Source organism: Morus notabilis, unplaced genomic scaffold (genome assembly GCF_000414095.1).
Source record: "Morus notabilis unplaced genomic scaffold, ASM41409v2 Scaffold2035, whole genome shotgun sequence".
Lineage (NCBI taxonomy): Eukaryota > Viridiplantae > Streptophyta > Magnoliopsida > Rosales > Moraceae > Morus > Morus notabilis.
The window spans coordinates 43,430-66,073 of NW_010360448.1; the positions used below are offsets into that span (position 1 = coordinate 43,430).

The following is a 22,644-nucleotide window of genomic DNA, read 5'->3' on the forward strand; positions in this document are numbered from 1 at the left end:
ATATACATATATACACACGTACATATATATGGACTTGTTTTTAATGGTTACGTTTCCATTGGTGGTTATTATTAAATATGGAAATTTGATGCGTGGTGTGATAAGAATCCAGATTCATTAATTGTCATTAATTTTTTTTGGTCAACTATCTAATTTATTATAGTCATCGGATTAATATCTTACAGTTAAAATAATAATACCCATTAATGGGTAAATATTCGAGTAACCATTAAAATCACACCCATATATATATATATATACTCTAATATTTATCCATGGGTGTTATGGTTTTAGTCACAAGATATTAATCCAACGCTTGTAATCAATTGAATAGTTGACCAAAAAAATTAATGACAATTAATGAAATTAGATTCTTATAACGTCACAGCATTAAATTTCTATATTTGCGGTTGACTACCGATGAAAATATAACCATTAAAAACTCGTCTATATATACACATATTTATATATACACACAAAAGAAGCTCAATTGGTCCAAGATAAACCTTAGCTCAAGCTACATGTTTTTCTCATATTAATATGAGGTTATAAATAAGGGAACTCTTATAGTAATTTCCTATAGAAATTACCATGCTTATAGAAATTTCCTTAATTATTAGATTAGTGTTTTAATAGTGTAATCAGTGACCACATTAAAAATTTACAATGCACGATACATAATTACTCATACTCGCACATCATACTATTAAAAAGTAATCCAATGATGAAATAGGGTAAAGCAACCATTCTTATTATAAAAGTTTCATATAAATAAAATTAACCGAGTAGTTTCAAATTCTATACGATGTGACAGATGTATATATAATGCACATAATGAGTTTTGGTATCTGAAATTAATCATATGCTTGATTATCCTCCAAAACTCTGAATGTTCGACTAAGTGTTTGAATTGATATAAGAAGTTAATTTAAAAAAAATAAAAATTAAAAATTAAGGGTTCGTTTAGTATGAAGATTTAAAGCATGTTGATTCTAATCATGATTCTGGAACTAGCCATGATTTATGATTTTGGGTTCAAATCATGATTCCGAAACAATGATTCAGAATTAGAGATTTGAATCACCTTGAATCAAGAGGGGTGGTAGTTTTAGAATCATGATTTGAGCTAGTTTAAAACATCACATCAGATTCTGAATCATCCAAACCAAACACTGATTCTGAATCGTGATTCAGAATCACTGTAAATAAACACTGATTCTGAACCAGGATCCAGAATCATGTCTAGATCCATTTACCAAACACACCTTAAAACTAACCTCGCTTGGGATTCTTCTTTTATAGAAAACAGAGTTCTCTGGAGTTGAATCAACGTAGGAGGGATGTGAGTGGACATAAATGGTATAGAGCCCTTCATGACCTTTGAAGAACATTTCCCAAAGAGGAGCCAAAGGCATTGGTCCCTTTGACAAGAACATGAAAGCTACTTTAGGCACATGTTTTTGTGGCGATCTTCTATTGCTAGTAGCCGTTAAAGCCCTAGAGAACAACTCGTTGTCGTTCATGTAATGAAGGAGATTCGGCTTAATTTCGGGTTCAACGCTACCACGGTCAGGGGCGTGTGGCTCCGCCGGAGGTGGCGGTGGCAGTGAAGGTGGTAGTTGGAACATAAACGGTCGTGTTTGAAGTGATGAGTTTGATATAGTTTTGGCCTGTAATAAAAGCAAAAAACTTTTGAAGTAGAGGCTGATTGAGATGCCAACTGATAAGCCAACAATAAAGAAGACCAAGTGGAAAACATGGCCTAATTGGAAACGGGAAATGGAAATCTTTTGCATTGCTTGAAACTTTTCTGCTAAATTCTGTTTGCCTGGTGCATAAATATATCGGAGGCTGTGATTAATGCAAGCAGGGTTAAGGCCTTGACCACTTACAACTAGCTTATAATAACATTTCAGAGGGTGGAAAAAAGAGAGGCAAAAAAAAAAAAACACAACAAAACAAAACTTTAAGCGAAAGTTAAGATGGCATGCATGTGTTTTGATCTTACCTTTGGCTTTCAAATAAGATCTCAATGAATTTCCTTCTTTTTTTTTTTTTTGGATTTATTGAATATCCTTTATTTTCTATCAAATGGAGGGTAAAATACAAAAATGTCAATCTAATGAGAGATATATATTAAACCCCAATAAACATGGTAATTTTGTAAATTTTAGCCCCGCTAGCCCTTCCTCAACAAAGAATGTTATACCGATCTTTCCCTCCAGCATTTATCAAAGGAAGATTTTTCTCAATATTGCCGTTGGACCTAAAATTTCCAAGTGGGTTTTGCGCAAACTAGGTTTGAATTTTTTTTTTTATTTTGTTATGTAAACGAGAAAAGATGTCATGTTGTCGCCTCCTAAAAATTATGGACTTTCTCTCAAAATAAAAATAGAAAATATGGACTTTTGATTACTCAAGACAGAGTTGACTCTTCATTGTTACTTTTCCTTCATTTTGAAGTCTCTAACCACGTAATGTCCTCGAATCCCTCCCCGGTTGCTTGCCAATTTGGTAGACTATTGCAAATTGCAAAACACTTAAAGAGACGTTTGGTTCATAGATTAAAATTATGTGATTAAAATTATTTTTAATTTACGTGTATTTTTGTGAGAGAAAATAATGTAGCGAACCACGAACCATGATTCGAATCTCCCAACCAAACAAAGCTTTAGTTTAAAATTTAAATTTTGTTATAGTAAAAAATTTTAAAAAATAATTACATCTAATTTTTTTATTATAGTAAAATTTTTTTACATAAAGTCACATCACAACTCAAATAAAAAACTTGAATCAACGAACTAAACGAGCCCGTCAATTAATGCCGATGTTACCGCGCCTTTTTCTATTTTATTTTAGAGAAAATTATATATTAATATTCTATGTTTTAGCATAATTGTCTTTTAATACTATGTATTTTTAATAATTTTAAATTAGTACGTCGACGTTTTATAAAATCATTTTTTAGTACTTTAAGGCCATTTTTTAGAATGTAATATGTCAAAATTACCCTTCTTATTAATTAACCAAAATAATAATAATAATAAATTTAAAAAAATTCTAAATTTTTTTTAAACATTTAAAAATTAAAAAAAAATAATGCTTTAAATTAAAAATAACTTTTTCATATTTTTTTTCTAAATTTATTAGTTTTTGGTAAAGTAATGAGAATGGTAAATTGGACATTTTACATATTAAAAAATGACTTCAAGGTACTAAAAATAATTTTTTAAAATGTTAAGATACCAATTTAAAATTACTAAAAACACAGGATACTAATATGAAATTTTCTCTTTATTTTATATATTATATATATCAAATTAAGAAAAATCTCAATAAAGACTACGACATCATTCATTTCACCGATTCGAGTTTTTAATTTCAATTTTATTACAATTAAAAGCTCTCATAAAAAATCACATCTAACTTTTTTCCTATAATTAAAAACTCTTACATAAAATCACATCTAAATTTAAATTAAAAATTAAAATCAACGCATTAAACGAGACCTACTTTACTTCCTAGTTTTGCATTGAAAAAAAAAAAAGTGTGCATCTTTCGTACAATTCTCTTTTAAGTCATTAATGATGACCCTTTTTGTTATCATTGTTCAATCATATATGTTTTCTAATAGTGTAAGGTTCGCTGGTTATTCTGTAATATGTGGTGTGTGCTACGTGATAGGACACCTCTCATGCTAGAAGAATAAAATCAGCTTCTTCTTTTTTTCAACTTTCTAAGACCTGTTCTTTTTAACTACAATAAGAACTATAATTTCAACCGTTGAAAACTTATTAGAACAGTAATGTACTGCGTAAACACTCACTAATCAAACTGTGAAAACTTAAACCAACAATTAAAAACAGTTCCTATCTATAATTAAAAAGGACAGCCCCTAATGTATATAAAGTTTGGTTAAATTGAATAATGACTTCATTGATTTATTTTGATTACAGCATATGATATATATACAAGTATAACTGAAGTGCTAGTTTTTAGGAAATACATTAACCAGCAGAAACTAAAAACTAGGGATGATCTATTTAAGTTGTTGAGATTGTTTGAGCTTGACATATTCTCAGGGCCGGAGATTTTACAGAAGTTTCTAAGGTTGCAACTGCAAGAGACTTAGGAGGAGTTGTTTCTGAGCGTTCGCTAACACGCCCCCGCAAAACAGTGCTCCCATTGGAGATACCGATCTTGGAGCCAATTTGGTTGAACAGAGAGGAGGACAACGGTTTTGTAAGTGTATCAGCAAGTTGGTCCTTCGACGCAATGTGAGACACCTTAAAAGAACCTTTTGCAACATGATCCTGTACAAAATGATAATCAATGGCAATATGCTTCATACAAGAGTGAAACATCGGATTAACAGGCAAATAAGTTGCTCCAATGTTATCACAAAAAACATTTTTCAGCCTAATATTGCCCTGATTTAGGGCTCTAATCTACCATAATTGAATCCATCAGATTACATCTCAGGGGATTGGAAAGCCCAATAGAATAACAGATTAAGCTTAGTGAATCAAGTAGATGTCATTTACTCGAAGCATAATTTGTATTTTTACCTTCTAATGACCTCCATATGCAAGTTGCAATTCCTGCAAACTTAACTGCGCGTAACAATCCCATTAATCCACCAGAAGATGTATATTTCAGAACCCCTACTTATATCGTGATTTCTTTTTGGCTCAAGATTGTGAAGTTTGGATGGTGAAATAAAAGAATTCAGCATAGTCCAAGTCCAAACCCCCCCTTTATTTCTGCATACAATGAACTGAATCTTCCACTAACCTCTTTAACTATTGTTTTACAATATAAATTCTGTGGAGTTTATAATATCAATATGTTTCTTCACACTTTGGTCACACTTTACCAAGTATTCAAGCTTGACATCTACCAGCCAGTGTAACAGCTTCTTGATTGTTTCTGAAGAGACAGTATTTGAATTAACTAATTTCACAACTTTTGGGACAAGAATTGACAAAGAATTCGAGAAATATGTAAATCAAGAACAAATAGTTTCATTGCTTTTTCTACTAACACAGATACTCACCGGACCCACCAAGCGAAATCGGGTCTAAAACAAATCAAGGAAATACTAATTAACATTCAGCTACAGAATTTGACTACACAGCTATTCAGCTTCATTCTATTATAATGACTTCAGTAGATTATGGAAAACAGATCGGGGAGCAAAAGCTTTATCTCCGAGCCTCAAATCAAAAGGCGGTGAACCTAATATACTAAACAAACAGAAGGCAACATTAAGCATTTTTCAGATTACAAAATGAAAACTTTTTTCAGTTACCAACCTCAGATAATAAGAGAGCCAAGTTAGTTGACAATAGAAGGCAACATTAAAATCACATACGTGTGAAATAAAACCATGAAAGAATGACTAAACATCTAAATATTTGATTTCCAATGAAAGAACTTCAATTGCCGAGACTAAAACATTTTATCTAAACACTTCAACAGTGAAAAGAACGAACTGGGCATACAACAAATTTAATTTTGTATCTCAAATGAAACTCAGTGTAACATAGAAAACCAACTCAAGAGTGCAAGGCAACCACAAAACAAATAGAAACAAAATGTATAAGAAAAAAGCATGTACAGTAAAATTAACCTTGGCACTCGTGATGGTAAAATAAAAGGATAACAGCCAAAGGACTCAACAGCAGACGAAAACAAACAACAAATCAGAACCTTTTTTCCACGTCACAAAAGGAAATCTGGAATCACTTGTGTCTGCGGAATCACACTTTGAGGTACATCCGTTCTTTGTCGGCCTTTATTCTTGCTGTGACGATGACTACTCTTTTTCTTCCCCTCCTGGCCCCTTTCCTCCCTTTCATCACCAGCATTCCTTGAACTTCTGTGTTTTCTATCTTTCCCATGAGATTGGTGCTTGCTTTTTCTTAAACTTTGGTTTCTATTATCCTGTTTGTCTATACTCAAATCTTCTTTCGACTCGGGAGTATCAACATTTACTTTCTCCTTCCCTTTATTCTTAATGGAAGAGCTATCCAATGGCTTATTGTGTGATGAACTGGCTTTGGTGTCACTAGGTAAAAGAACTTCACGTACAGCATCAGAGAGCAAATCATCCTTCGGCTGTCGCTTGGCTGCAATAGGCACTACATCTCCTTCATCTAATTTCACTACCACGGGCCTTGGCTTTGCATGGTTTGGCTTTTTCTTTGGAACAAGTGCTTGCTCTGTAAGCTTAACTAGATCTTCTGCATTGCCCTGTGATTTTAGGTCATTAGCTGGTGGATAATCATTCGATACATCATTCTTCTCCGAAGGAAGATAGTACAACCCGTGACGCTTGCGGTGTTCTGCAAGCAGAAAAGTAGATTCATTTGACGGTTCTGAATCTTCTTTGTTCTGAACTGTTGGAAAAGGAACACCAGCTGTTTCATCTTGAAGAGCACTTCCGAGAGAAAATGAAATTGACGAAGGTAGTTGGACGTCAGGAAGGATTGTTTCCAAGTCCTCAAGATTGTCCTTGAGCGCTAAACCATCTGGTATGGGAACTCTTTCTTGTGCAGTCACTGAGACAGGACCAAGCTCATCAGAAAAGGCATCTTGCATCATTTTGATGATTTTGAAAGCTTCTGTTTCATCCCTTGGCAAAGTTTCTTCCATCTGACTTGAAAAATTTGCTATATCTTTCCTAATCAACTCAATGAAGGAAAGCAAATTCCGTGCTCTTTCAAGTATTTCTACATCATGACTACCTAATAGTGGACCAATCGCCAATTCGATTTTATTTAACACGTTCGTTACAGATTCATCAGTCAAAACATTCATCTCCAATGAAGCCAGACGAGATGTCTGACCACAAAAAGCACCACCAATCTCCTCACCATCATCTCCAGAGATATCATCAGATGATCGATTTAAAACCCTTGGATTAAAGCCTTCCTCCTGTTCATTCTGTGCAGAAGCATTATTTGTTGCCAAATCAGAACCTTCCTGAAAATCTCTTCCAGGTACGAACTGTGACGCGGGCGTCACCAAACTATCAAGACATGAGGTGGAAGAAATTATCTCCGATTGCGAGAAGTAAGAATTTAGACAAAAAATCAATGTTTTAAAGGCAGACTGTATATATACTGCTCTTATCGATGACGGCAAGAGATTTGTACGAGGTTGTATAAGTGCCTCCATTAGTTCTAATGGATTTCTTGAGAACTCAACATATTCCCCTGAAACCCAAGCAGCAGCAGATAATATTCTGTGTAAGAAAGGGTTACCAAGTAATGAAGGATCAATCAGCAAATCACGACCGACGCGAACAACCTCTGGCCTTACGTCCTTCACCCTCATACCGATATCAATAAGCTGCCTCTCAATTTCATCTCCCTTTCGGCAATGCGGGATCCTCGACATTTCTCCCAAGGTCATAACATACCAATCAAAATCGATGATGACCTCATATACATTCCTACAACAAGTTGATAAAATCGACCCCAGAATCTCATTGCAGAACTCAGGGTCAGATTTAAGAGCATAATTGAGCAAAACCCTGGAAATTTCAGTCACTTTACCCTCAGACACCATCGCCATTATTAGCCGCAAGGACTCGAGCTTAATATTCGGATCAAGATCACTCAAAGACTTAATAACAACCTCCTTGTTCTCCAACACCGCCCACAAGTGCTTCGGCGCAGCCACCGAAAGTGCCTGCAGCGCAAGATACATAAGATTCGGATCATCATCAACCAAAAACTCCCGAACCTTGGCAATCGCAAGCCTCACTGCAGAATCATAATCACCAAAGCTAGTCACCACCGTCCTAACGCACTCGAACACCAATGACTTCGCTCCGGTCCTTCTCATATGATCGCAAATCGGCTCAACAACCCTCTTGGCCAGCCTTGGTTCGAGAGGCGCCAACTTTGCGAATATCTTTAGCACCTTAATCAACACCCAATTGTTCTTACAGTCAACCAAAATCTTATAAAACTCGGGCGCTAATGGAAGATACGATCTGGGGTCTTTGGAAGTGAGCTCACAAAAGACCCCAACAGCCGCAGACAAAATCTGAGTATCAGAAACGTGTAAATTCTCAACCAAACGCTTAAAACAAACCCTGGCGGCATCTGGGTATTTCTCAAAAACCCTCAAAATCACACCAATCGCCTTCTTTCTAACCAAAACTTTACTACTCGACAAAAGGGTGTAAATCTCAGGAGTCAAATCTCTAGCCAAATCAACAGTGGCAATTCTAGAAAGACATTCTAAGGCAAGGCTTACCTCGTACTCGTTCGTGCTAGAAAGATCTTTTCGGAGCTGGTTCGTGATGAGGACGAGGACGGGCGTTGTGTCGTTGAAGGAGTGGGAAGCGCAGTGGTAGGCGATCCGCTTGTGGGAGAAGCGGGTGGAGGAGAGGAGCTCGACGACGTGGAAGGCGGCGAAGGACATGCCGTAGAAGTGGAGGGAGCTGAGATACGACAGCTTTTGGAGGGCGACGGCCTTGATGTAGGGGTCGGTGGACTTGATCTCGCGGCGGATCTCGTCCATGGCTTTGGAGATGAAGGCGGTCTCGCCGATGAAGCTCATGCGGAGGCCTTTGATCAGGTCCTCCAGTGTGCGCTGGAAAAGGGTGTCCCTTAGAGAAGAACCAGCCATTGATTTTGGGTTCGATTTGGAGAATTTTGAAAAAAGAAGTCAAAGATGGTGCATTTGGGAAAATGTGTTGCTGGGTTTTTGTTATTGTTTGCTGGGAATTATGGGGGTTTAGAAAAGGGGATCATGATCGCTGTTAATGGAGATTCTGGTTCATTTTTGTTTTGGATTTTAGTTGTTTTCTTCTGTGTTTCCGATAGAGGAGACTGGAGAGCGGAAAAGAAAAGGATACGGGTTTGGTTTTCTGGTGTCTCGGGTTGGAGAAATGGGTTACTTCTCTTTTTGTTTTCTTTTTTTTTTTTTTGCTAAATGAAATAGGTTACTTCTTAAACGACAAAACGGCACTGTTCTGAACAAATGTCGTAATTTGATGCGTCAATGTCAAATATTTTATATCTAAATTGGAAAAAAATCACTCTAAAATAAAATGTTATTTTCTATGCAAATACTAAATTAAATAATGTTTTCTATACAAATACTAAATTAAATAATGTTTTCTATACAAATACCAAATCTGATATTTAATTTTTATTGATTGATATAATAATTTTTTTTTAATCAATTACAACATTGTTCTTCTAAAATTATTTTAATATTAAAAATTTACTTTTAGAAGTTTTAAAACTTATAATGAAGTAGATATCGCAGGTATACCTTGTTAAACGACACCGTTTCAATAAAATATATTATCGTGTAGTGTAGACTGTCTCGTTCGCTTCGCTGATTCGAGTTTAGAATTCGAGTTGAGATGTGACTTTATGTGAGAGCTTTTTACTGTAGTAAAAAAGTTAGATGTGATTGTTTGTGAGAACTTTTTACTGTAAAAAAATTTGAATTCTAAACTCGAATCAGCGAAGTGAACGGGACCTATGTAGTTGAGGATTGGGTTAATATTCTACAACAAACGATCATTTTAAGGGAACGATTACAATCATTAGTTATATCGTGTCGTTTATTAGATTAGGATAATTAACTGTAAAATGTATCTATTGACACTTTCAATTTTTCTTTTCGGACACATTTTTAAACTACCACATTCTACTTATTGCACCCCTCTTTAATTTTCAATAAAATCCACTCATAAACATTTTAAAAAAATCTCTACAACTAAATAAAGTAACAAGTAGTACTTACACAAGCAATAAGGAAACTCTTCTTTTTTATCATGAACTTAAAATCATATGAATTCCACGTGACATACACAATGTGTATATATTAATTTCAGTCACCTAAAAGACTATAAAATCATAAAATTACTTCCGATAATATCATCAATACTATTATGTAATAAATTATAAAATTATATGTTTTGTACAATTATGAGACTATAATTATCACTATAATTTTGGAAATTCTGATGTTGTTAATACTGTTACATAATAAGTTATAAAATCATACAAGTTTCACAGTCATGAGAACATATTGTTCGACAGTCATATATAATCATTCTACCACTAGTAGTCGAATTGTTGCCGAATCTTATAGTAAAAAACTGTTAAAAATAATATTCTTACTTCATAAAAAAAAAAATGCTTGAATTCTTGTCGTTTTAGCAAAAAAAAAAAAATTTACCTCAAAACTATATGCGTTTGGCATTATTAATCTCTTGTTTATTCTGGATATGTATTTCATAGAGAAGTTGTAACTAAATTCTCACAAAAAGTAGCGCACAATAATTTTAGAAGGTCATATTTTTTTTTTTTAAAGGTAGGGTGTGTAATGAGTATTTTCTTGAAATATTGTTGTCTAAAAGTAATTTTATTAATAGGTAATATAATAGTATTAGAAAAGGGTATATGAAAAGTAGAACGGGAGATGTCAATAGACGCATTATCTAGTGTAGAATTTTTTTTTCTTTTTATAAAATTATAAAAAATGATATATTATATTTTAGATTATATCACATTTAGCTTTAGTTTTAATTTGTACTCGATTTTTTACTTGTTTTTCAATCAATGATCAATTTTTTCATAAAAATACCTAAATACTTTTAAAGGGAAAAGAAAGTAAGAACTATAAAATATAAAAACTCAAAAACATAAAAGAAATTTAGGTCTTTTTTCATAGTCAAAATCAAACGTTGACTGAAAAAGATAAAAAGTTTAACATTGAAATATAAAGATATACATTTAATGTGGTCGAAAATATAAGATAATTTTTTTTATATTATCACAAGGCATAAAAACAATGTAAGATAATAGTTTTAAGGTTAAAGAAATGAAAAGGTCAAACATGCTTACCTACAAAAAATAAAATAGTAGGTATCCCTCTTCTATATAACTTATAAGATTATAGATATGAGATCCATTAATTAGGTTCAAATACAGAAAAAAAAAAAAAAAAAAAAAAGTTGTACATATTTCAACTTAACATCCAAGATTTTCTTTAAGAGTGAGTGGGTCGATCTTATAATCGGAGTATTAGAGATGAATCTAAAAGTAATCATTAAGTTATACATGTGACCTCAAGATTAAACTATTAAATATATATATATATATTAGAAAATGTCCCATAATTTTGTAAATGTCAATTATTTATGTTATTAAAAGGTAAAGGACATAAATACTCATTTAAAGAGTATTCTCTTTGATATTTGACCCATAAAAATTGACCCATTGATTTCTAGTTAAATAATTATGTTAGTCAAAAAAGTATTGATCAATAATTGATCAAGAGTAAAGGTAAAAATCCAAACGTAGCTCTAAAAGTAAGTTCAAAAAAAATTTTCTATTTTAAATAATTAGGTGTCATCGTGGCCTTTTATTTTCTATTTATTAATTGAATGATAAATTATTTATTTTTGAGTAGAGTATACAAATAATATTTTTTTACCATCTTGAGTGGTAATTTTGGTTTTCTCAAGTTCCTTCTATATTAGAGAAATGAGACAAATACCCTTTAAAAGTATATGGGTGAATATTTCTATCCCTTATTCTTAACCCTTTTAGTCAAATAACTATACTAATAAAATGTATTAATTAAGAATGAGAGATAAAAATCTAGACTTGTACACTCTTAAAAATAAATTCTTTAATTTTTTCTTCTATAATAATCTATATAATAATAATAATAATTCAACAAATTGGGCTGGTGGTTCTAACGATCCAATTGCTAAATGGAAATGGGCTTTAACAAATTGGACTAGTGGCTCATACGATCCAATTGCCAAATAGAAATGGGCTGGCCTGCGCTCGAAGATGGACCTACGTGTGGGCTTTGAAATTGATAGTGCCGAAGTGATTTGAAAAGGGGAAAATGCACTAAATAGCGTATTTTAGACATACAGTAAATAGCATGTTTTTTAAAATTTAGTAAATTATGGCATGTTCATTTTTTATTCTAAATAAATTTTTTTTTAACCAAATTTATCCTCCTGATTGAGTTTTGTTCTTTTCTTTCTATCATCCCAAAACAGCCGCCTTTTTTCTTACTCTCCCTCTCTGTGATCGTTTCTCTCTCCTCTCGCTCGTCATCGTATCTACTCCGGCCGACTATGAGAAGCCGTGCGATTTCAACGGCAACGGCAAATCGACAACGACGGTGACTCTCTCTCTTGTGCTCTCTCTCTCTCTCTTCTCCCAGTTCCCATAGCAAGTCGAAGTTCACTGTCACGTCACCCATTTCGAAGCTCGGAGTTCGCCATCGATATACTTCGTCTACCTCACAACCTCGGATTTACTCGGCCATTTTTAAAGATCGAGAGCCTGCCGCGCTGCCTAGCCTTCTTCGATTTCTCTGTCTCTCTCGGTCGTCGGAGATCGAATTTGCTCGGCGTTTTCAAAGATCGCGAGCCTACGACGGCGAGCACCAAACGGCTGCGATGAAGCTCGTCGGAGATTGCGAGCCAACCTTACCACCTAAGATTTGTTCTCTCTCTTTTTTTTGCTTGTTTTTGTTGGAGATTTCACCGAATTTGGGTTTGGTTGTCTATTTCTGCGTGGATTTTCCGAGAAGGCATAACACAGATCGGGAGACAATGAGATGTTGATCTTAGATTTTTATATTTTTGTAATTTTTGAGATATGTATTATTTCATGTTTTAGAATGTTTTTTTACTGTGATTTGGTTTCCGGTGCCGGAATCCGTATCGAATTTTTGAGTAAATACTATATGTAAATACTTTAGTAATATGAGAAATATTATATTTATCGATAAATATTTTAATAATTATAACAACTCATTGTTGATAATTGTCAATTATTTTAGAAAAGTATCCCATAATTTTGTACATGTCAATTATTTATGTTATTAAAAGGTAAAGGAGATAAATACTTATTTAAATAGTATTCTCTTTGATGTTTGACCTACAAAAATTGATCCTGATTCGAATTATGATTCGTGATTCGCTACAGTATTTTCTCTTATACAAAATTTACGTAAATCGAAAATGATTCGAATCACATGGTTTGAATCCTCCAACTAAACGTGAGTAAAGGTAAAATCCAGACTTAACTCTGAAAATAAGATTAACAATTTTTTCTATTTTAAATAATTAAGTGTCATCATGGCTTTTTATTTTCTCTTTATTAATTGAATGATAAATTATTTACTTTTGAGTGGAGTGACACAAATAATATTTTTTTTTTACCATCTTGAGTGGTATTTTGGTATTCTCAAGTTCCTTTTATATTAGAGAAATAAGATAAATATTCTTTTAAAGTACATAAGTGAATATTTCTATCCATTACTCTTAACTTTTTTAGTTAAATAATGATATTAAAATTTATTAATTAAAAATAAAGGATAAAAATTTAAATCTATCCCCCTAAAAGGTAAATTCTTTAATTTTCTCCTCGATAATAATAATAATATTTCAACAAATTGGGCTAGTGGTTCTAACGATCCAATTACCAAATGGAAGTGGGCTGGTGTGCACTTGAAGCTGGACCTTCGTATGGGCTGCGAAATTGATAGTGCCGAAGTGATTTGAAAAGGGGAAAATGCACTAAAAAGCATATTTTAAACATGCTTTTAAAGTAAATAGCATGTTTTTTAAAATTTAGTAAATTATGACATATGTTAATTTTTTATTCTAAATAAAACAGTTTTTACTAAATTTACCCTCTTGATACCTCTTTCGTCATCGTATCTACCAGCCCGACTGTGAGAAGCAGCACGATTTGAACGGTGACGGCAAATCGACAGTGACAGTGACTCTCTCTCTTGTGTTGTGGATCTCTCTCTCTCTCTTCGCAGTTCCCATAGCAGGTCGAAGTTTACTGTCACATTGCCCATTTTGAAGCTCAGAGTTCACCATCGATATGCTTCGTCTACCTCGCAACCTTGGATTTACTCAACCATTTTCAGAGATTGAGAGCCTACCGCGCCGCCTAGACTTCTTTGATTCCTCTCTCTCTTTCAGTCGTCGAAGATCAGATTTACTCGGCGTTTTTTAAGATCACGAGCCTACGACGACAAGCATCGGACGACTGCGACAAAGCTCGTCGGAGATCACGAGCCAACCTCAGCACCTAGGGTTTGTTCTATCTCTATATTTTGCTTGTTTTTGTTGGAGATATCACCAAATTTGGGTTTGGTTGTCTATTTATGTGTGGATTTTCCGAGAATGCATAATACAGATCGAGAGACAATGAGATGTTGATCTTGAATTTTTGTAGTTTTGTAATTTTTGAGATCTTTGTTATTTCATGTTTTAGGATGTTTTTCAACTGTGATTTGGTTTCCGATGCTGGTATCCGTATCAAATTTTCGGGTAAATACTATATTTATCTGTAAATACTTTAGTAATTTAGAAAATACTATATTTACCCATAAATACTTTAATAAATATAAAATTGAATATGATAGATATTGTATATACTTGAAAATACTGTAATAGTTATAAATTTGAATCTGGTAAATACTGTATTTACAATAAATACATTAATAATTTCAATTTTAAATATGCTAAATACTGCATTTACCAGTAAATATTTTAAATATTTGGTAACTACAATTTTGAATATGGTAAATACTATATTTACATGTAAATACTTTAGAAGTTACAATTTAGAATCTGTTATATTTACCGGTAAATATAGTATTTATCAGTAAATACAATGTTTAATTGCTGCCGTAGTCGGTGGGGAGATATTCAGATAAATATGATATTTACTAGTAAATACGGTATTTACCGGTAAATACAGTGTTAAACGGTCTCTGCAGTTGATAGTCAAATTTTTGGATAAATCGTAAATATGGTATTTGCTAGTAAATATAGTGTTAAACAGTCGCCGAAATGAGTGCCCGAATTTTCTGATATATATGATATTTATTAGTAAATACGATATTTACTGGAAAATACAATGTTAAATGGTCACCAAAGTCGGTGGCCGGATTTTCAAGTAAATATGATATTTACTAGTAAATACAGTATTTATTGGTTAATATGGTATTAACTCGTAAATATAGTGTTGAAGTGTCACTGGAGTCGGTAGTCGACTTTTTTGATAAATATAGTATTTACTAGTAAATACTATATTAAATGGTAAATGCAGTATTTTATCAGTAAATACAATGTTAAATAGTCGTCGGAAAACAATCACTGAAAAATAGTCACTGGTTGCTGAAAAATGGTCACAGGTTACCGAAAAATAGTCTCCGGCAGCCGGAGCCGGCCGGCAGTCCTGATTATGGTGGACTTGACTATATTCTATCTATTTTATAAAAATATGCTATAATTTGTTATTTTTTAAAAAAATAGATGTTTAAAGAGGAAGAGTGAAGTGAAAAATGAAATTTAGTGGCAGTCCTGATTATGGTGGACTTGACTATATTCTATCTATTTTATAAAAATATGCTATAATTTGTTATTTTTAAAAAAAATAGATGTTTAAAGAGGAAGAGTGAAGTGAAAAATGAAATTTAGTAGTATTTTTAAATTTTTAATAATGTTTAAAACTTAAAATATCAAATTATATTATGATTTATTATATTTAAAAAATATGTTATAATTTAATAATCACTTTACTGCTATTTTACTCATTATCCTTTTGAAAAGAGAATGAGACTGTCTTTCAAGGTGCAAAAAGGTAGTGGAACAACAATGTACCTCTTAATTGAGATTATTGAGATTATTTATCATTTGCTTAAATATATTAACCAAATTAATTGAGATTATTTATCATTCGCTTAAATGGACCAAAAAAAAAGTCGTACTTAGCACATGAAGAGGTTAAAATATATTAACCAAATTAATTGAGATTATTTATCATTTGCTTCAAACATGTACTTTTGCATGACAATTAAGAAATTTTACATGAAACAAATGTGACCAGTGACTTTCATATTTCAGGAATAAAAATATAAAAAGTCGGCATAACCTAAAGATTTTTCCTTCCATTCAATCCATGTCCACTTGGACAGATTATCATGACACTTCTACAGCCATTTTTTTTTTCCTTTTTCTTTTTCGCCCCTAGCAGATAAAGGAAGTAATATGTCAGTTTCTGTAAGGTGTATTTCTTGAAGGGAGAGATAACCGGGGAAAAATAAGTATTAATTTAGACATCGTTTATTTTATCAATTTGAGTTTTTAATTTTAAATTTTTACAGTTAAAATTTTTTAAAAAATATCACATTTATTTTTTTCTATTACAGTTAAAAACTCTTAAAAAATATCATATCTTAATTTAAATTAAAAACTCAAATCCGCAAAACAAATGAGCCTTTATTGTTTAGTTGGCAATGGCATGATGAGAAGACATCATAGGAGAGATGAAGTCCCTTCGGCTGTACAGTTTTGAATTGTAATTAAAAAAATCCATCAGATTCAAGGTAAGAAAACTAATCTACCTCCTAAATTTATTAACAAATAATGAACTAAATAATGTAATAATTAAATAAATAACATTTATTGTTAATTAAAAAAAAATATTGGTGTCATCCTGTATTTTATCTGTAAAAAAGACATCCTTACTATTGTAACAACTCCTTGTTGATAATTAGATAAATTACTGTTATATGTTTTTACTCCCACTCTCTCTTACCAATCTACAAGAATCATTTTTTATAAATAAAAAAAATACACTAACAGTACAACTCTGTTATTCAACAGTGAGATCTATATCAGAAATTTTTTCTTGTACTTTTTTTTTGTTTCATTTTAATTTTAAACAGACTAACAATTAGAAACGTACACCATTGATATTGATATGAAACCATGTTGTAAAAACACCCTTTTTTTTTAGCAAGTAAAAACACCCTTCTTTGTATGCCTTATCCTTCCAATCCATGCATCTATCTTACTCTTTCTCCATCCGACCAAATATAAGTGACAGAGTAGACAACAGGATCAAAACGAATGGGTTGACAATTATGGTCTTATTTGGCCATTACGAAATTGGAAGTCGAATCTATTAGCATATCACATGGTACGGTCATGGCAAAATTATGGTGTTACTAATGATGCCAAGCAAATTTGGTCAACCACATCGGGCCCGGCAATATAAAGCCAGAAGACTTGGGATGACCACTTCTTATTTAGAGTTCGTTTGGTACGATAATTTAAATTAATGTGATTCTAATTATAATTTTAAAATCAGAAATTATGATTCATAACTTTAGGTTTAAATCATAATTTTGAAACTATAATTTAAAATCAGGAGTTTAAATCACCTTAAATCAAGAGATGGTAGTTTTAGAATCATGATTTGAGTTAATTTAGCATTTCATTTTGGTGCGTGGTTGTGTTATATTGTACAATGCGATAATACATACCATGACGTGCTGAATATAGTAGATTTTCACCAATTAAATTTTGGGTATTCTAACCTTTCTACAGAATTTTAACTCACGAGTAAAGTTATAGCATGGTTTTCATAAGTGGTAAGATTTGATTAAATTGTCCTACTCTTGTTTTATGTGTTAATTTGCACATAGTTCGTTCTGGTCCGCTTTATCCATTTTCTCTTCATGAAAAAAGACTTCTTGTAGTCTCTGTAAAAATAGATAACTGATAGTCTCTTATTTTTCAATAATCATATATGTATCAAAATCTATTTATTCTATATATTTTTTTAGTCTAATGTGATTTTGATCAGATTAAACTATGACCGATTACCTGAAAAACTCTCCATGAAAAAATAAAAAGGAGAGAAGGAAAAAAAAAAAAAAAAAAACTGTTGTAATTGCTCCGGAAATAGGAAAAAGAATGGGAATATTCCTGATGCTCAGTGTGACCAGGAAATATTTTATATTCATAGCCTAGGAGTGTGGGTGGACCAAATAGCTTGAGTAGGCTTTTAAATGCAACATTGTAATAATTGGTTGCTGAGCTTCTAACTTATCCATTTTATTTCAAAATTAAACTTGGAAGAGGTATCATTATTGTTCTGTTTTGTTGCTTTTCAAACACCTAAAACTGAACTAGCTAGCATTTTGGTCGAGGCCATTACAAGTTGCAATGTGGTCCTAATGTATGTTCACTATGGAAGATTAGATTGTAGTGCTTCTTCTTTTGGGTTAAAATGAGTGCATAAATAACAAAATCCAAAGGCTTTTTGCCATGAGAGAACAACAAAGGCCATACTTTAACCAACCAACTATATCTGATAAGATCCAAGTTTGTTGTGGTGAGCCAGAAAGGTTTGATATTTATTGCCCTCACTTTCAGACACATTAAGTGGGGTTAAATCAGACTTTCACCCTTACTCAAAAAAGAGTTAAAAATCTCTAATTCTGTAGCCAAAAATGGTTCACTTCAGTGGGTGTGTAATTCTCCACCAGTTGCTACTTTTAAGTGCATTGAGACTCAATAGGGTTCTTGTGCATTGCCTAGTCATACTCACCAAAAAAAAAAAAAAAAAAAAAAAAAAAAAAAACCCAACAAAAAATCAGTCTTTTTGAAAAAAAAAAATGCTCACTTAACCCTGAAAGCAAAAACAACAAAGGAAATTAGTTACTAAGGGCACGTTCTTTTATCTAAAAAATTCAAAAAAAACACAACTCGAATTTCAATTTTATTCAAATTTCCGTTCTTTTAAGTTTTAATTTTATTCAATTTTATTCAAATTATAACTTTAACTCAAGTTATAACTCAAATTTAACTCAAAAACTACACTCAAGTTACACTCCAAAAGAACAACCCATAACATATTCGATTTCCATTGTTTATGCACTGCATTTCAGGTCTATATGCATGCAAGAGAGAAAATGAGCTTGTATCTTATTTTATGCTTTTGGTACGTTTGAGATCAATTAACAAAGAAATAAAAATGCTTTAATGGCCTCTTCAGAAAGGCACAACTTATTATTGCCTTCCCTTCATCCAGCAAATAATGTGGAGGAGTTTTCACTACTGCAATAGCTGTGATCAATATTGGTCAAAAATCCTTGTTAAAGATTCTTTAACATCAATTTCTTACAATAAGGTACTTTAACTGAACATTAGATTTGATCAAAATCACATCAATACAAAGAAGTATGCAAATTTAACGATTCAAAACAGCACTGATAAAGTACTTTTTCATACCCTACCACAGAAATCTCGTAATGTTCGAGACAAAATATCATTAATTTGATTTCACAATCTGTTTTCTGCAAGTTGAGTAATGTTAAATCACTTGCAGTTTTAATATCCATTGTTTTTCTCAGAATATATAGTTCTTTATATTAGAATAGAAAAATTCAAAGTGAGGCTGCCACTCAAATTACCATTTTGTTTTAAAAGTGAAAAGAATCTCGCATTCATCATGATAACAGTCCAGAAACAATGATTTAAACTTCACTAATCATAATTCATTTCGAGAAAAGAACGGTTTCCTATTTTAGTTGAAAGTCACTGTCATATATAATTGCGTGCACATTAGTAGCGATACCAATCATTGCTTAAAAGCTTCTCTTTGGAATTAAAAAAATCCGACTTGTTAATTTTCATGTTTTAAGTAACTATGCAGTATCCATTTTGAAAAGCCGACTTCTCGCCTGGGTAATTATTGTTCTATTCACCATGGCAACCAGCTACTAAATTAAGGTCTCGTTGAGTGGATTTGAATTTTTAATTCAAGTTAAGATGTGATTTTATGTAAAAAAATTTTACTGTAACAGAAAAAGTTAGATGTAATTTTTTGTGAGAGTTTTTAACTGTAATAAAATTAAAATTAAATCCGCGAATTGAAAAGCCGGCTTATCGCCTGGGTAATTATTGTTCTATTCACCATGGCAACCAACTTTTAGTAAATTAAGGTATCGTTCAATTCGCAGATTTAAATTTTTAATTCGAGTTGAGATGTGATTTTATGTAAGAGTTTTTTACTGTAGTAGAAAAAATTAGATGTAACTTTTTATGAGAGTTTTTAACTGTAGTAAAATTAAAATTAAAAACTCGAATCGGTGAAATGAACGAGACTTAATCTATTTTTACAGCTGAAAGGGAGTGATTTCAATGAGAACCATCTCAAGTTATCTTCTATTTTGAATACCTATATATAAGGAGGAATTATAAATAAAAGAAGTGAGCTCGAAGGAACTGATCATATTTATGACCGTAAGAATTGCTAGTTTTTAAACCAATTTAGCTCTGAATTAGGTTTATTTTATAAATTTGGAGCTTTTACGTAAAGAAAAAGTATGCAAAAGGGAAAGAACTTGATATGGATTCGACACTTCAAAACTAAATCTTTCCGTGAAGGTATTTTTCACACGTACTGTACAGAATTCGCATAAAGAATACAATAAATGATGTAGGAGTTATGCAACCATTCATCCCAAAAATTACAATCGATAAGAGACCAACAAATATAGAGTGATGCAAACATTACTCTTAAAAATCACAATTGATGGGTTAAGCACATTGAAATCCTTTAAACACCGTCTAAGAGTGGACTAAGGAATTCACTCCAAACACTACTTATTTGGAACTTTACGAATTTATGAGCGCACTCAACAAATATACTTAGGTACTTCTTTAATGCCTGTACCAAATAGATTGCCCTCAAGTTCAAGTGAGCACCCGCATCAATAAGTTAATGAAGCTTTAAATAGTAGCAAGTTATTCTCATGGACACTACATGATTTTGAACATTAAACCTAACATAAAAATGAGAAAAATATGTAAAATTAATAGAGCCTGATAAAAATCTAACGGTTCAAAATAATACCTCGGTAATTTATATATATATATATATATATCCGAAAAAAGAACTTTATATATGCATATATTCCTGATGGAATGACTCAGTGTAAAATTTATTGTATGTGTTTATCTGTATCCTTACCTGGGAGGCACTAGACAGATTACTTTGCTGGATAATGTTGATGACCAAATTGACCTCAATCCTTGTACTACCATGAGCACTAGCAGAAAATGCCAATGTTTTATTGAGGTAACAAAACTTTTTGTCTATATAGTGACATTTGAGAAGCCTTATCATGTTTTATATTGGGAGATAGTGGAAGGGAACAAAGGAAAAGCAAAAAGAAATGAAAATGACAATTGGTTTTTAACTGATAAAGTTTCAGGGAGAACTGGATTGAGAACCCACTGAAATCCATGACGTGGAACCAATCTGGCACCACATTGCAGATTTCGTTTTCAACCAAATGAGTTTCAGAAAATCTGACTCTTCAGAAATTGAAGAATTTTGCTTCACAAAATCTAGTGGTGATCATGAGTATATTTTGCCTCCAACGTGTGGAATGTTTGTACATATTTGATATTTCCAGAATCTATCAGTTTTGTTTTTCTTTGCCCTTCCCACATACTACCTATGTGCCGGCATGAAATTACTTATAAAGACTCCATTTTTTTTTCTTTTTCTGATAAAAAAAAATGAGTTTTTCTGTTAAGACTGGAAAATAAACTACCGGTAGTTTTCTACTTTTCAGTCGTTATATCTATATCAGACGTTGTTTTGTTCTGCATACTTTTTAATTTGATGTAATTTTGATCATATCTAACGATCAGAAATTGATCATACCTGCCTACCGGAGAAGATCCCTAAAAACAAAAGCTATTATTTTATATCACCAGTATTATTGACATGTTAACATTCCCAACTCCTTTCCCCTGTTTGACCTAAAATATGTATTTTTTCTCTTCTTCTTCGCTTTTATTGTTCTTTTTTTTTTTAATGTTTTAAAGGTTAAATCTTGTCAAAATTCCACTATACATATGTGATAATTGTTCAAAATAAAACCCTTTCGATATAGGATTTTTTTTTTCTCATCCTAACCTAGAATGCTCTTTTTTTTTTATGTATTTGATCAAATACATCTAACATGAGATTGTTGAGCATTGTATTTGTCCCTTGGCTCTCAACTGAAGCCTCTAAACCTACCTCGTTTACCAACCCCTGAGACATAATGATAAGAAAAATATAAAAGAATAAAAGGCAAAAAGAGATGGTTGTTGAAGAAAATGGGACAATATAATTTTGGATAAAGAAAATAGTAGGCTACTCAACTTTTCCCACAAATTGAATTGATACAAGCACAGGCCAATGAAAGTGAAAGATATTTGAAAAGTCACTGATTGCTTATAAGGCCATCATTTATGCTATTGGTATGACTTCTTGCAACTAAAAAATAATGAAAAATAAATGAAAAAAAAACAAATAGAAAACAATTTTTTGTTCAGAATTGAAAACAATGAAATCGATTTGCATTCAATTGGACATTTCAACACAATTTAGCCTGTTTGAATTAAAATATGAAATTCTTAGTGATTTTTCTCGGCAATTTCTTCTTCTTCTTCTCCTTTTTTTATCTTTTCTCTCTCCATCGTCATTGCAAATGCTGATGTTGTATTTACTAATAAAAAATGTGAAAATAGCATATTTAAAGTGTTGTTCTATTTTGTGTTCTGATGCATAATGCTATATCAAATATTATATCTACTTTTTATCATGATTTTAACTTTTGAAACTTATAAAATTGAACTTTTAATATTAAAATAATTTGAAAAAAAAATAATGTAATGATTAAATGAGAAAATTAGTATATCAAATAACGATCAAATACTGAATTTAGCATTTGTTGTAGTTTCTGATAAATTCACGAGTA

General features: G+C 32.0%; 2 protein-coding genes across 2 annotated transcripts in view; both read right to left on the reverse strand.

Moving 5' to 3' along the window:
- The window catches only part of LOC21402855, a 2,993-nt gene extending 1,365 nt beyond the window's left edge, over positions 1 to 1,628 (reverse strand). The window contains exon 1 of the mRNA XM_024164516.1: positions 1,278 to 1,628. Within this exon, the coding sequence (XP_024020284.1) occupies positions 1,278 to 1,628 (351 nt within the window). The remainder of the gene's footprint in view (positions 1 to 1,277) is intronic.
- A 3,872-nt stretch (positions 1,629 to 5,500) lies between these two features.
- Positions 5,501 to 8,922, reverse strand: LOC21402856 (AP-3 complex subunit delta). Its single transcript, XM_010096429.2, has one exon. The coding sequence runs from the start codon at positions 8,644 to 8,646 to the stop codon at positions 5,725 to 5,727; it is 2,922 nt and encodes a 973-aa protein (XP_010094731.1). The 5' UTR covers positions 8,647 to 8,922; the 3' UTR covers positions 5,501 to 5,724.
- Between the last annotated feature and the right edge of the window lie 13,722 nt (positions 8,923 to 22,644).